Source organism: Eriocheir sinensis, chromosome 30 (genome assembly GCF_024679095.1).
Source record: "Eriocheir sinensis breed Jianghai 21 chromosome 30, ASM2467909v1, whole genome shotgun sequence".
Taxonomy (NCBI): domain Eukaryota; kingdom Metazoa; phylum Arthropoda; class Malacostraca; order Decapoda; family Varunidae; genus Eriocheir; species Eriocheir sinensis.
This window is the reverse complement of record NC_066538.1, coordinates 364,011-377,425: the sequence shown is the minus strand read 5'-3', so window position 1 is coordinate 377,425 and position 13,415 is coordinate 364,011. Positions and strand designations below refer to the sequence as shown.

The following is a 13,415-nucleotide window of genomic DNA, read 5'->3' as shown; positions in this document are numbered from 1 at the left end:
CTCTCCCTTCCTCTGCCTTGCCCTCCCTTCCCTTGCTCTCCCTTCCTCTCCCTTGCCATCACTGCTCTGCTTCTCATCTCCCTTTCCTTGCCTACCATGCCCTGTCCCTCTCTGTCCTTCCCTATCCTTCCTTTCCCTTCCCCTCCCTGCCCTTTCTCTCCCTTTCCTTCCCTGCCGTTCCTTTCCCTTTCCTTCGCTGTCAATCATTTTCTTTCTTTTCTTCCTCCTCCTCCTTCTCCTCCTCCCACGCCCTTTTTTCCATTACAGGATTCTCTCGTCCTCCAGTGCCATACACTTTGCCTCCTCCTCCTCCTCCTCCTCCTCCTCCTTAATAACTTTCACTACTAACATCTACACCCTCCTCCTCCTTATCGCCCCCATTCAGCTCCGTCATTCTATCGATGGGATGACTGCGAATTCTACTTTACCTCTTGAATAGGATAAAGATGCTCTCTCTCTCTCTCTCTCTCTCTCTCTCTCTCTCTCTCTCTCTCTCTCTCTCTCTCTCTCTCTCTCTCTCTCTCTCTCTCTCTCTCTCTCTCTCTCTCTCTCTCTCTCTCTCTCTCTCTCTCTCTCTCTCTCTTCCCTTTCCTTATTCCTTCCTGGTCTTTGCTTATCTACATTCCCTTCCATTTCCTTCTTCCTCCCTCCTTCTCTCCCCCTTTGCTCTTCTTTACTTTCCTCCTTCCTCTTCTCTCCATTTCTTCCTCCATCACTTTCCTCCCCATTCCTTCCTCTCCCTTTCCTCTGCTTTCTTTCCTTTCCTCTCCATTTCTTCCTTTCCCTTTCCTCTGCTTTCTTTATTTTAATATTTCCTTTCCTATCCTTTTCTTCCTCCTTGACCCCAATCTATCCCTTCCTTATCCCTCCCTCCCCTGTCTATCCCTTCCTTATCCCTCCTTCCCCTGTCTATCCTTTCCTTATCCCTCCCTCCCTTCCCATCCATTCCTTCATTCTCTCCTCTCTTTTTCATAACCAAATAACAGTATGCTTTCATTCTCCTTCCTTCCTTTCTTCCTTCCTTCTCCTCTTCTTGTCTCCTCAATCCCCCCCCTTCCCTCTCTCCCTTCCTTTCCCCTCTTTCCCTTCGCGTAGTTCATTAGCAGTCTTCGAAGAGCTGGCACCAATCTCATTAATCCTAATTGACTATGGCTTTAAGATTAACTAAGCTCTCTCTAATATCTCTCTCTCTCTCTCTCTCTCTCTCTCTCTCTCTCTCTCTCTCTCTCTCTCTCTCTCTCTCTCTCTCTCTCTCTCTCTCTCTCTCTCTCTCTCTCTCTCTCTCTCTCTCACACACACACACACACACACACACACACACACACACACACACACACAGGTTAATCAGATTATGTTGACCGATAAAAACAATACAAGCTTGAAATATAAATAAAATACGAGTTCTCGATTAAAAAAGTGCTACGCAAATAGCTCGTGGCATTATTATTACATTCTTTGATTCTTTTCGTTAACTGTCTGGTGGGGGTGACGTGGGCAGCGTGTGGAGGAGGTTCTATCATCTATATATCAACCATTACTGTGCGGTAGGGATGGCGGGGGCGGCGGTGAGTGGAGGTTCTATCATCTATATATTAACCATTACTGTGCGGTAGGGATGGCGGGGGCGGCGGTGAGTGGAGGTTCTATCATCTATATATCAACCATTACTGTGCGGTAGGGATGGCGGGGGCGGCGGTGAGTGGAGGTTCTATCATCTATATATCAACCATTACTGTGCGGTAGGGATGGCGGGGGCGGCGGTGAGTGGAGGTTCTATCATCTATATATCAACCATTACTGTGGGGTAGGGATGGCGGGGCGGCGGGGGGTGGAGGTTCTATCATCTATATATCAACCATTACTGTGCGGTATAGGAATGGCGGGGGCGGCGGGGGGTGGTTCTCTCGTCTATACTCAAACCATTACTGTCTAGTGGGGAGAAGCTGAATGTCCTGTCGTCTATATATTAATCATTACTGTGCAGTGGGGATGACGTATTCGGTTCTCTCGTCTATACATTTGCATTCAAGTCATGTCTGGCCGATAACAATGTCTGTGATGGTATCGGCGCGCGGGGTTATTGCCTTTGGTTCAATAGTGTCGCTTACCGTGGCGTGAACTCTATCAGTGCATAGGTTTGGATCTCAGGCCTTGATGCTGCCTCTGATCGGTAGTCTCAGACGCTTCCGCCGCTAACATAATCTATTTCCAGAGGCGTCAAATGGGATTAAGCGGGATCCCATTTGTTGTTTTTCAAGTTCACGGTACAGGAGCTTCGTCAACTGGTCGGTATTCTTAGACGCTTCCACCGCTCACATAATCTATTTCCAAAGGCGTCAAACGGGATCAATCGGGTTCCCATGAGTTGTTTTTCAAGTTCACGGTGCAGGAGCTTCGTCAACTGGTCGGTATTCTTAGACGCTTCCACCGCTCACATAATCTATTTCCAAAGGCGTCAAACGGGATCAATCGGGTTCCCATGAGTTGTTTTTCAAGTTCACGGTGCAGGAGCTTCGTCAACTGGTCGGTATTCTTAGACGCTTCCGCCGCTAACATAATCTATTTCCAGAGGCGTCAAATGGGATTAAGCGGGATCCCATGAGTTGTTCTTCAAGTTCACGGTACAGGAGCTTCGTCAACTGGTCGGTATTCTTAGACGCTTCCACCGCTCACATAATCTATTTCCAAAGGCGTCAAATGGGATTAAGCGGGTTCCCATGAGTTGTTTTTCAAGTTCACGGTACAGGAGCTTCGTCAACTGGTCGGTATTCTTAGACGCTTCCGCCGCTCACATCATCCATTTCCAAAGGTCTTAGGTGGGGTTAATCGGGTTCCCATGAGTTGTTTTTCAAGTTCACGGTACAGGAGCTTCCTCAAACTGCCACCAGGGTCATCTATGTACCTCGGGAAGAGCCTGGAACTCCTACAAAGGACCTTGGTAAATGTGTGTGCTTGGGGTGGAAATGTTTAAGAATGTGTCACTCTTAATATCTACAGTTTCCTATTTTACATGTCTTTTTTTATCTGTTCTGGCTATCATCCGCGCCTTTACTAGTGTTCTGTACCTCCCTTTCCTTTTTTTGTAACTAAAGGGTCGTTTTATAAGACATTTCGTTGCCCAAGAACACATATTTGACAGGGCTTTCGTAGGAGCTTGGGGTCTTCCTGGAGTAGTTTTATGACCCTGGTGGTAGTTTGACCCTTCTTCTGTGCCATGAGCCTTAAAAAAACACTCATGACAACCCGATTGATCCCCTCTTTGACCTTTAGAAATAGTTGATGTGAGAAGCGATGGTGTCTTAAAATACGGCCCTAAGTTAGCCTCCACAGTTCCTGCCTTAATCTATCTTTTTTAACCTGCTCTCTCCTGGTATACCTCCCATTCGAGCGTCCCAGTAATGTTTGTCTTAATGTATTCTGTATCCTTCTATCGTGTATTTTCTTGCTTTGTCTCCCGTCCTCGCCTCCGCCTTCTACACACACACACACACACACACACACACACACACACACACACGAAGGCTACACAGGCTACACCGGGCACTACACTGTAATCATGAGTCCTCTGCAGGTGTTCTCTCGGACCTACGCAACTTCTTCACGGAGCTACGCACGAACTTGGACAGCGTGGAGGCGTTGGCGCAGGAGCAGGGCGCGGGCAGACTCCAACCCGAGCAGCTGTTGGCACTGCTGGCGAAGGAGGAGGGTGAGTGCCAGTCAGTTATAACGTAGGTATCAAGACACCTCTCCTCCCGAAATTGACCTCTCTTTTGGCCACCTCTTTGTGGAGTCTTTTTAGGAGCAGCGAGTAGCGGGCTTTTTTTTTATTATTGTTTCTTTTTTTTGTGGCCTTGAGCTGCTGTCTCCTGTGTTGTAAAAAGAAAAGAATTGAAAAAATGTATCACCGTTTGTACATTTTCCATCCTGGGAGACGAAGTTGAGAAAGCGTAGTAAGTCAACACGTCACTCCTCTCCACACGGTAACTCCCCTTCCCTCTCTCCCCAGCACGCAGCCAGGCTCTAGCGGGTCTCCCCAGTGATATCTCTTCCCTGGGCCTGCCGATGAGGAGTCTCATGTTCACTTCATCCCCGAACGACCAGCGCTACGCCAACTCGGGCCTCGGGAAGTAGCAGGCGGGGCGGGTTTCGAGATGAGGACACAGCTGAAGGGACACGGCTTGGGGGGCGGCTGACGGGGGACGGCGGAGGCGGCGACGGCAACATCAACTCATCTATCTATCTGCTCATCGTGGCCAAGACTCGCCTTCACGGACAAGCACCAAAGAACAAAAGGGAGAAGACAATACCAGCGTAGCGATGGAGGGAGGGAACACTGTCCTCATCACACCAAAACGTGGAAATAAAGACCTTGAATGAGTGTTTGTGTCTTATTCTCATGGTAAAGAGTGGCGCTAAACACGATCCCTTTAAATATGTTAGTTAGTTAGTTACTCAGTCAGATAATGGCTGAATAAAATAATAGTTAGATAATAATAGATAATGATTTTTGGCAATATAGCAAGTGCAGTACCTTTTCCTTATAACGAAGCATAATAGAAATTCGGTATAACACAAACGTAATATTCAGTTCAAGAAATTCAGAAACGAAGGAAAATTATACTGGCGAAGAGACAGACAGACCGCCATATCAGCCGGATTGAATGTGTGTGTGTGTGTGTGTGTGTGTGTGTGCTCATATCTAAACTTCCCCCGCACACACACACACACACACACACACACACAGTGAGAATGCCGCCCCTGCACCCCATCGCGTAGCGGCCATTGCTCCGCCTGGCCAGACAGCCCGACGCCAGCGCACCCTTCCTCCCCGTCCTCCCCTCTCGCCCTGCTCTCCCAGGGCCGAGGCAGATCAGCCCAACACCCAAGGCTATGAAGTGCTATTGAATCTCAGGGTTTAGCCACAATTTTGGCATTTTTTGGCCTTCCTCTTCCTCCTCTTGTGGCAGTCAACTCCTCCCGGTGGCCAACAGAACCTCACAAGTTTGAGTGTTGTGTAAGTAATGTTCAGATGTTTTCGCTCAGCTGATTGCGCCATTTGGTGTCGTTCTTGGTGACTGTCCTTCCTCTCGTGGTGAAGAGATGGACAAGGATGGCGGGTCAGTCTTTGTGTACAGTTTTTGATGCCCCGAGGCTCAGTGTTTGCCCGGCTGGCGTGTGTGGCCGCCGTGGGGGACGCCTTCACGGGGACGGCCGCACCAAACATAAAGGTAACCCCGGGAGGCACCGCGTGCTCCTCGCCATCGTGTCCCTCCCCTGCGGGGCGAGGCGCGTTGGCAAAGACCGACGTGTTCGTCATCTTGCTGTCTTTACGTTACTGTTAGCGGTGCCTCTCATGGGGACACAAGGTGACGAGAGTGTCAAATAAATGATATTGTGCCACGCTGCAGCAGCAGTGGGAGGCACAGGGGACAGGGGGCAGCGGACAGAGGCTGGGGAACGGGTGGGGGCGGCCCGGGAGTGTGGCCGTGGTGGGTTGCTCGGGGCGGGGCGAGGCCAACGCGTTATCTCCTGTCCTCAGCGTTACTCTTCCTGTTGTCTTTCATGCACACACGATTCGACGTAAGCCTCAAGTGAATATCATCATGCCCTTGATATAATAACAAGGGGCGGGGGAGGTCAAGGCCCGGGGGGCTTGGCTGGGAGGCAGGGAGCCAGTCACGCTCACGGGGCGACCCGCGAGGGATACGCATGTGTGTCCGTCCGCCCGGCGCAAGGTGCACTACCGGAGGCCGGTTTATGCGTCATCTTTTGGCCCCTGCTTTGCTAACACTGGTGTCTCTCACGCCGAGACGAGGTAACACGAGCTTTAAGTTAATGGCGGCGTGCCGTCAGGTACCAGCAAAGGGCTGGGCAGGGCCACGGAGGGCCGGGGACAGCGGTGGTGTCGCCGGGCGGCGGGGAGGGTAGCAGCGGCGGCCCGTGACGGAAGGTCTACTTTACACACACGCGGCTCACTCTCTCGAGGACACGCCGCACGGCAGGCTTACCTACACCTGTAGGCTGCCATCCTTCCTTCTAGAGGCTGCTGCTCAGGGAACACAACTATGATGACAAGGGAGCAACGATGAGCTTGTAGGAGCCCCGATCACGTCAATATCTGTGTGCAGTGAGGTACACGGCGAGGCGATCCACCATTTTAAAAGGCCTTGGGTGATTCCAGGGAGACAAGTGTGCCCGTGGCCCCGCCCCGCCACCGCCGCCCGTCACTCACGCATTGTTAGCGGACCCCGCGTGTCGGAGTGTGGTTGTGCGTCAGGTGGCTCGTGTAATTTGTACGTTGATGTCATGACGGAGCAGCGAGTGTGGCCACCCCGCGGCGGGGAACAGCAAGTAGTCATGCCTTGCGACGCTACATGGCAGCTCGAGAAAGAGTTGGTGGGCGGGAACACACACACACACACACACACACACACACACACACACACACACATACATACACACGCGCGCACACACACACACACACACACATACACACGCCAGTCTTTTATTCATCTCAACGAAAGATAAACGTATACATTCCAATCTCTCTCTCTCTCTCTCTCTCTCTCTCTCTCTCTCTCACACACACACCTATACACACCCTGAACCCTCACTTTGCTCCAGTCTACACTGAAAACAACCTAGGCACAAGTTTTCTTCCTCAATTTGACTCGTTTTCTGTTGCCCAATTGGAACGCTAACTCATCTCTTCTGTGGGCTGAGACTCACTAGATATAAGTTACGGAGAAGGTGGTAGTAGTAGTAGTAGTAGTAGTAATAGCAGTGGTAGTAGTAGTAGTAGTAGTAGTAATAGTTAGGGGGAGAGGGAGAGATGAAGAAAATGAATGAGAAATAAAAAATGTTTCTCAAATATTATTCCACCCACCTGTAACCTCTCCTTCTATTCTCCCCTTCTATTCTATTCTATTCTATTCTATTTTTAATCCCGTTTTCACTTCTCTTCCTCCCTGTCCCTTCCCTACGCATATAATATCTACCATTTCTCTTCTCCTCAAAACGCAAAATCTTAGTATATTTTTTGCCATATATAACACTAACACACTAAGCAATATATAACACTAACACACTAAGCAATATATAACACTAACACACTAAGCAGTAATAGATTTTTCAGTAAGACTTTCACCAGACTGCCAACAACTATCAACACCCAACAAGATAAACAGTGCGATGCTTTTAATATCCTCCGTTTCTTATCCCCTTTGCAATATATATTCTCAGCACATCGTCCAGAATAACACCGAGGCACTTCCACCCTCCCTTTCCTTTCCCCTCCTCTCCTTACACTAGCTCTTACTAACCTCATATATTCCTTCCTTCTTTACCCTCCTCTCCCTTCTGCCTATCTGTTCTCTCCATGCATTCTACACATTCTCTGCTTCCTTTTTTGTCTCGTCTGCGTTTATTTGCTTACATCACATCAGGTTTTGTTGGTATGATTCCCACCACATTGCCACTAACTTTCCATTGCGTAGGAGATACACAGTGTTAGGGGCGGGGTGTTATATGGACAGTGACGCGCGAAACTCCATGGACTCCGCCAGAGCGTTTACATTACTCGGCGCCTAAGAGAGGGCTAGCGAAGACTGTGCCGGGTTAATGCATGTCATAATCCTTGTTCATGGTCTTAGGTTAACGGTTTAGCTGGTGTAGGAGGTGAGTTAACGGGATGAATTATAGGCACTTGTACCACGGGAGCATGTGATCCTACTTCTCCTCCTTCTTCTTCTTCTTTTTTTCCTCCTCCTCCTTTTCCTTCTCCTTCTTCTTCTGCTCCTCCTCCTTCTTCTACTGTTGTTCGTCTCTTCCTCCCCCTCCTCCTCCTCTCTTCTTCCTCCTCCTCCTTCTTTTTCTCCTTCTTATCCTCCTCTTCTTCCTCTTCGTCCTCGTCCTCCTCCTCCTACTCCTGCTTCTCATCCTCATCACAATCAATAATAATAATAATAATAATAATAATAATAATAATAACACTGTCAGGAATAATATATAGAAGGGAGATGCTCGCAATACAAAGGAGGCAGGAGGACATGACACTACTTTAATCATTTTACTACATTTGTTAATAATATTCCTCCTTCTATGTAATTCCACCATGTTATGTCGGGCGACCCTTTATGTTTTCATTTTATCTCGTCTAACTTTTATATCCTTTGTCGTTTCAATTATCATTAGCTCGCGCTCTGCCCCTTGAGGTAATCACTAATACTGTTGTGTGTGTGTACGTGTGTGTGTGTGTGTGTGTGTGTGTGTGTGTGTGTGTGTGTGTGTGTGTGTGTGTGTGTGTGTATTCTCAACAATTACTTAAAAATGATGCAATATGTTCGTCTAGTTTTAAATGCTGATAATTAATTTTGAAGTCTCGTATTTCTTCATATAACTAAATTTTCCTTTATTTTCCCACTGAGTCTTCAATTTCTACTTTGTTTTTGTCTTTCTATATCTCAGAACATATTTAATATACAACGTGACCTTTTACTTCAATTTCATCTTAATTTTTCCTTTTTTATCCTTCCTCTTCCTGCTATGATTCCGGACACATTTCTCTCTCTCTCTCTCTCTCTCTCTCTCTCTCTCTCTCTCTCTCTCTCTCTCTCTCTCTCTCTCTCTCTCTCTCTCTCTCTCTCTCTCTCTCTCTCTCTCTCTCTCTCTCTCTCTCTCTCTCTCTCTCTGTTCTACCTTTTAAAACAAGTCACACACACGTTTCTTCCCATCTATCTTAATGTACAACATCACTTCCTTTTCTGTTTCAATTTTATCATCATTTTTCCTTCCCTTCTTTTCTCTTTCCGCTCATCTTGTAAACTAATTTCTCTCTCTTCTCCTTTTAAAACAGGTCACACACACGTTTCTTCCTATCTATCTTAATGTACAATGTCACTTATTTTTCGTTTCAATTTCATCTGCATTTTTTCTTCCCTTCCTCTTCCCGCTATGATTCTGGACCCATTTCTCTCTCTGTTCCACCTTTTAAAACAAGTCACACACACTTTTCTTCCTATCTAACTTAATATACAACGTCACTTCCTTTTCTGTTTCAATTTCATCTTAATTTTTCCTTCCCTTCCTCTTCCCGCTATGATTCTGGACCCATTTCTCTCTCTGTTCACCTTTTAAAACAAGTCACACACACTTTCCTTCCTATCTAACTTAATATACAAAGTCACTTTCTTTTCTGTTTCAATTTCATCTTAATTTTTCCTTCCCTTCCTCTTCCTGCTATGATTCTGGACCCATTTCTCTCTCTGTTCTACCTTTTAAAACAGGTTATATACACTTTTCTTCCTATCTAACTTAATATACAAAGTCACTTCCTTTTCTGTTTCAATTTTATCCACATTTTTCCTTCCCTTCCTTCCTCTTCCCGCTATGATTCTGGACCCATTTCTCTCTCTGTTCTACCTTTTAAAACAGGTTATATACACTTTTCTTCCTATCTAACTTAATATACAAAGTCACTTCCTTTTCTGTTTCAATTTTATCCACATTTTTCCTTCCCTTCCTCTTCCCGCTATAATTCTGGACCCATTTCTCTCTCTGTTCTACCTTTTAAAACAGGTTATATACACTTTTCTTCCTATCTAACTTAATATACAAAGTCACTTCCTTTTCTGTTTCAATTTTATCCACATTTTTGCTTCCCTTCCTTTTCCTGCTAAGATTCCAAACCCCATTCATTCTTCTACCCTTTAAAACAAGTCACATATAAATTTCTCTTCCTCTTTTCCTTTTACTCTTTAACAGCTCTCTCTTTTTTTGTTTCCTGTTCCCGTTCCGCCTGTAAATTTAAAACCTATTCTTTTAATTTTCTCTCGTTTCCCGCCGCGACTTTCAATTGTTTTCCCCCGCACCGCACGTGGACAGGACGGGACAGAAACACTTATATTCTTTAGCAGTGTCGAGAGTTTTGCTTTCACGCGCTGGTCGTCGGTAATGGGAGTGGGGGAGTTTTTTCTTTTAATAAATCCTGTCCTGCCCAGCGCTGCACTTCTTCGCCTCGCCTTTTACGAACCGCACGAGAAAAATACGATTACACACAAAACACATGACCAGAAGCAGGCAATAAGGGCGAAAAACTTCATAAAAAACAACAGGAAAATTTGGTAATGGCCGAGGGGGACTATGTTAAAATAATTCCTGTCCTGCCCGGCGCTACCCTTCTTCGCCTCGCCTTTTACGAACCACACGAGAAAAATACGATTACACAAAACACATGATCAGAAGCAGGAAATAAATGCATAAACAATCAAAACTACAAAAAATACTGGAAAATTTGTACTCACCACCCTCCAGCGATGTGGAGTCCGGTGGTGGTGGCGGTGGTGATGGTGGTAGTGGTGATTGTCTTCCCTTGCTGTGGTGTGTGGTGGAGGTGCCTGCAACACGGAACAAGGTTAGTAAAGGCTACATTACACGCACCACCGCCTTGCCAAAATCAGATAAGGGAGGGCTTGCTGGGTCCATGTTTTCAGACACTCTGCCATCCTTATTTACGTTAAGGAAAAAAATAAGATCAAAGGAAAAAATGCCCACAGTAATTCTGATATTGTAAGAAGAGTTGGAGCATTACGTTATATTTCAAGATCTGTATCAACAGCTTTTTGTAATAGAGAGAGTCAAGGGTTTCATCACTCTGCCATCCCTATTTGCGTTAAGGAAGAAGAACTAGATGAAAGCAAAAGGAAAAAGTGCCCACAGTAATCCTGATATTGCAAGAAGAGTTGGAGCATTACCTTATATTTCAAGATCTGTATCAACAGCTTTTTGTAATAGATAGAGTCAAGGGTTTCATCACTCTGTCATCCCTATTTGCGTTAAGGAAGAAGAACTAGATGAAAGCAAAAGGAAAAAGTGCCCACAGTAATCCTGATATTGCAATAAGAGTTAGACCATTACGTTATATTTCAAGATCTGTATCAACAGCTTTTTGTAATAGAGAGAGTCAAGGGTTTCATCATTCTGCCATCCCTATTTGCGTTAAGGAAGAAGAACTAGATGAAAGCAAAGGAAAAGTGCCCACAGTAATCCTGATATTGCAAGAAGAGTTGGAGCATTACCTTATATTTCAAGATCTGTATCAACAGCTTTTTGTAATAGATAGAGTCAAGGGTTCCATCACTCTGTCATCCCTATTTGCGTTAAGGAAGAAGAACTAGATGAAAGCAAAGGGAAAAAGTGCCCACAGTAATCCTGATATTGCAAGAAGAGTTGGAGCATTACCTTATATTTCAAGATCTGTATCAACAGCTTTTTGTAATAGATAGAGTCAAGGGTTCCATCACTCTGTCATCCCTATTTACGTTAAGGAAGAAGAACTAGATGAAAGCAAAAGGAAAAAGTGCCCACAGTAATCCTGATATTGCAATAAGAGTTAGACCATTACGTTATATTTCAAGATCTGTATCAACAGCCATAGACTTCACAACTAGTTGACGGGAAATCTCTTCAGTCTTGGCGCGCTGGCTTCGCGTAAGGGGCCGATTGTTATGGCGACTTTCACTGCGACAACTCAAACACACTCTGCGTTCTTACTCCGAATTTAAGTGGAAACAGGACGAAATCTTCAAGTTTTAGTGCATACAAGCAGGCAGGAGTGTCTCTAGAGTGATTTGGTCGAGGATTCAAGGTAACTTATATAAAATAGCACCATGCGTGCACTTTGAAAACGTTGTGTAAAAAATGGCAAATTTGCGTAACTTTAGGTTGAAATCTTTACGTAAAATGAATGATAACTGTATGATAGTGAAGTCCACAGTTTTACGTATTAGGAAACAAGAAATGTACGTTTAGTTAGTGCCTACATGGCAACTCAGCTCAGTTCCCGCGTCGCCTAACTCGCCTTAGGCACGCAGTCAGCTGGGCACTTCCCCTCTGTAAAGGATTATCGCTGTCCTGCCTCTGATTACTCTCCAAGTAAAGGACCTACAGTTATTCATCGTCTCTGTACCCTTCCCCACAACTGCAAGGATCCAGAGGACGATACAAGAAGACACAGAAGGCAGTGGATCGAGTGGAAGTGACGGAGGAGACACAAGATATGAGGACGCCGCGACCCCGTGGAGTAAACTGTGGAGGAGCCGTACTACGCCATCAGTGCAGTGACTCAGTGTTGTGTGCAGTGCAGTGGTGTGTTCAGTGCAGTGTGGTAGTGAGGGGGCTGTTCACTACGTCCTACGGGGTCGAGTATGTGTGCATGGGGAAGGCCAACTCTGACCCGACTGAGCACTCTTTCGGCAAGCGCCGCACCATGTGCGGCGCCAACTACTGGACGAGCGTGCAGAACTTCATGGTGAGCAACAGGTTGGCCCAGCGCCTGCATTTGCTGAAGCTCGTCGGGTTCTTCCCCGGGGACGTGCAGGCCGACCTGGACCGGGCCAAGGCAGAGGAGAAGGAGGACGACGAGGTGATCTTGGCCCAGCTTGCCAGGAGCTGGCCGACGACCAGCCGGACCCGCCGACGGACGAGTTGCTCCTCGCCGCGGTCGGCAACTACGCCGGCTACCTGGCCAGGAAGGTCCAGGCCAACTCCTCTGTGGCCGAGTGCTGCAAGCAGGAGCTTGCCCAGCAGGAGGAGATGAAGATTACCGTGGAGCTCGAGAGGGCGACCCGCCCTCTGTGATGTTCGACGCCCTGGTCGAGCTGGTCGACAGGGAGAGCTGGAGACAGGCCGGGCGGTCCTGAAGCGGCCATCTCTCCCAATGGCCCACATGGCGTCCTTCGGGATGTCGCTGTGGGACTCCCTGATGTGCAGGGAGGACAAGAAGGAGCGCAGGTTGAGGTTCCTCTCCTTGCCATGCGCCACAGGGACAGGTTCAGGCACCTCCTGGAGTTCCTAGCGGCCTCAGACCCGACCTTGCAGGGGTACAGGTGCCAGGAGGGCACAACCTGGCCAACACCATCTTGCCGCACATCAGCAGGTCCCTCTTCAACTGTTTCGGTGCTAATTTCTCCAAGGACGTGACCTCAGAAGCGAGGAAGAACAAGGCCTTGAAGCAGCCGACCGGCAGGAAGAGGAGCAGTATCGAGGAGGGCAGGAAGGAGACGGCGAGGAACAGGGACGTGTACAAGTCCAGGAAACTGACCGGGGCCCACAAGTCATAGGCCAAAAGGCTAAAGTGATTGTTCAGGGACGAGGGCCAGATAGCCGGCAAGACGTGCTGCGGCAATAGTGACATCGGAATTCAACCAAAATAAGTTGTGATTGTATATAGAAAAATGAATATTTTGCTTTTGTTGATTAAAATTAAGATGTTTCTGCATGCTTTCCTCAAGTATTAAGTTTCTAATGTGAAAATTAAGTGATTTATTAGATGTTAAAAACTTACGTAAAAAATTGCACTAAATAAAAAAAAAATATGTAGCTATTTCGGGCAAAAACTTATAAGATATGCTAAATAT

General features: G+C 46.9%; 1 protein-coding gene across 2 annotated transcripts in view; it reads left to right on the top strand.

Moving 5' to 3' along the window:
- LOC127005706 (uncharacterized) overlaps positions 1 to 4,379 on the top strand; it is a 5,458-nt gene extending 1,079 nt beyond the window's left edge. For both annotated transcript variants that reach the window (XM_050874823.1, XM_050874824.1), the window contains exons 3-4: positions 3,572 to 3,706; positions 4,007 to 4,379. In XM_050874823.1, coding sequence (XP_050730780.1) covers positions 3,572 to 3,706; positions 4,007 to 4,131 — 260 coding nt within the window. In that variant the 3' untranslated portion in view covers positions 4,132 to 4,379. The remainder of the gene's footprint in view (positions 1 to 3,571; positions 3,707 to 4,006) is intronic.
- The last annotated feature ends 9,036 nt before the right edge of the window (positions 4,380 to 13,415 follow it).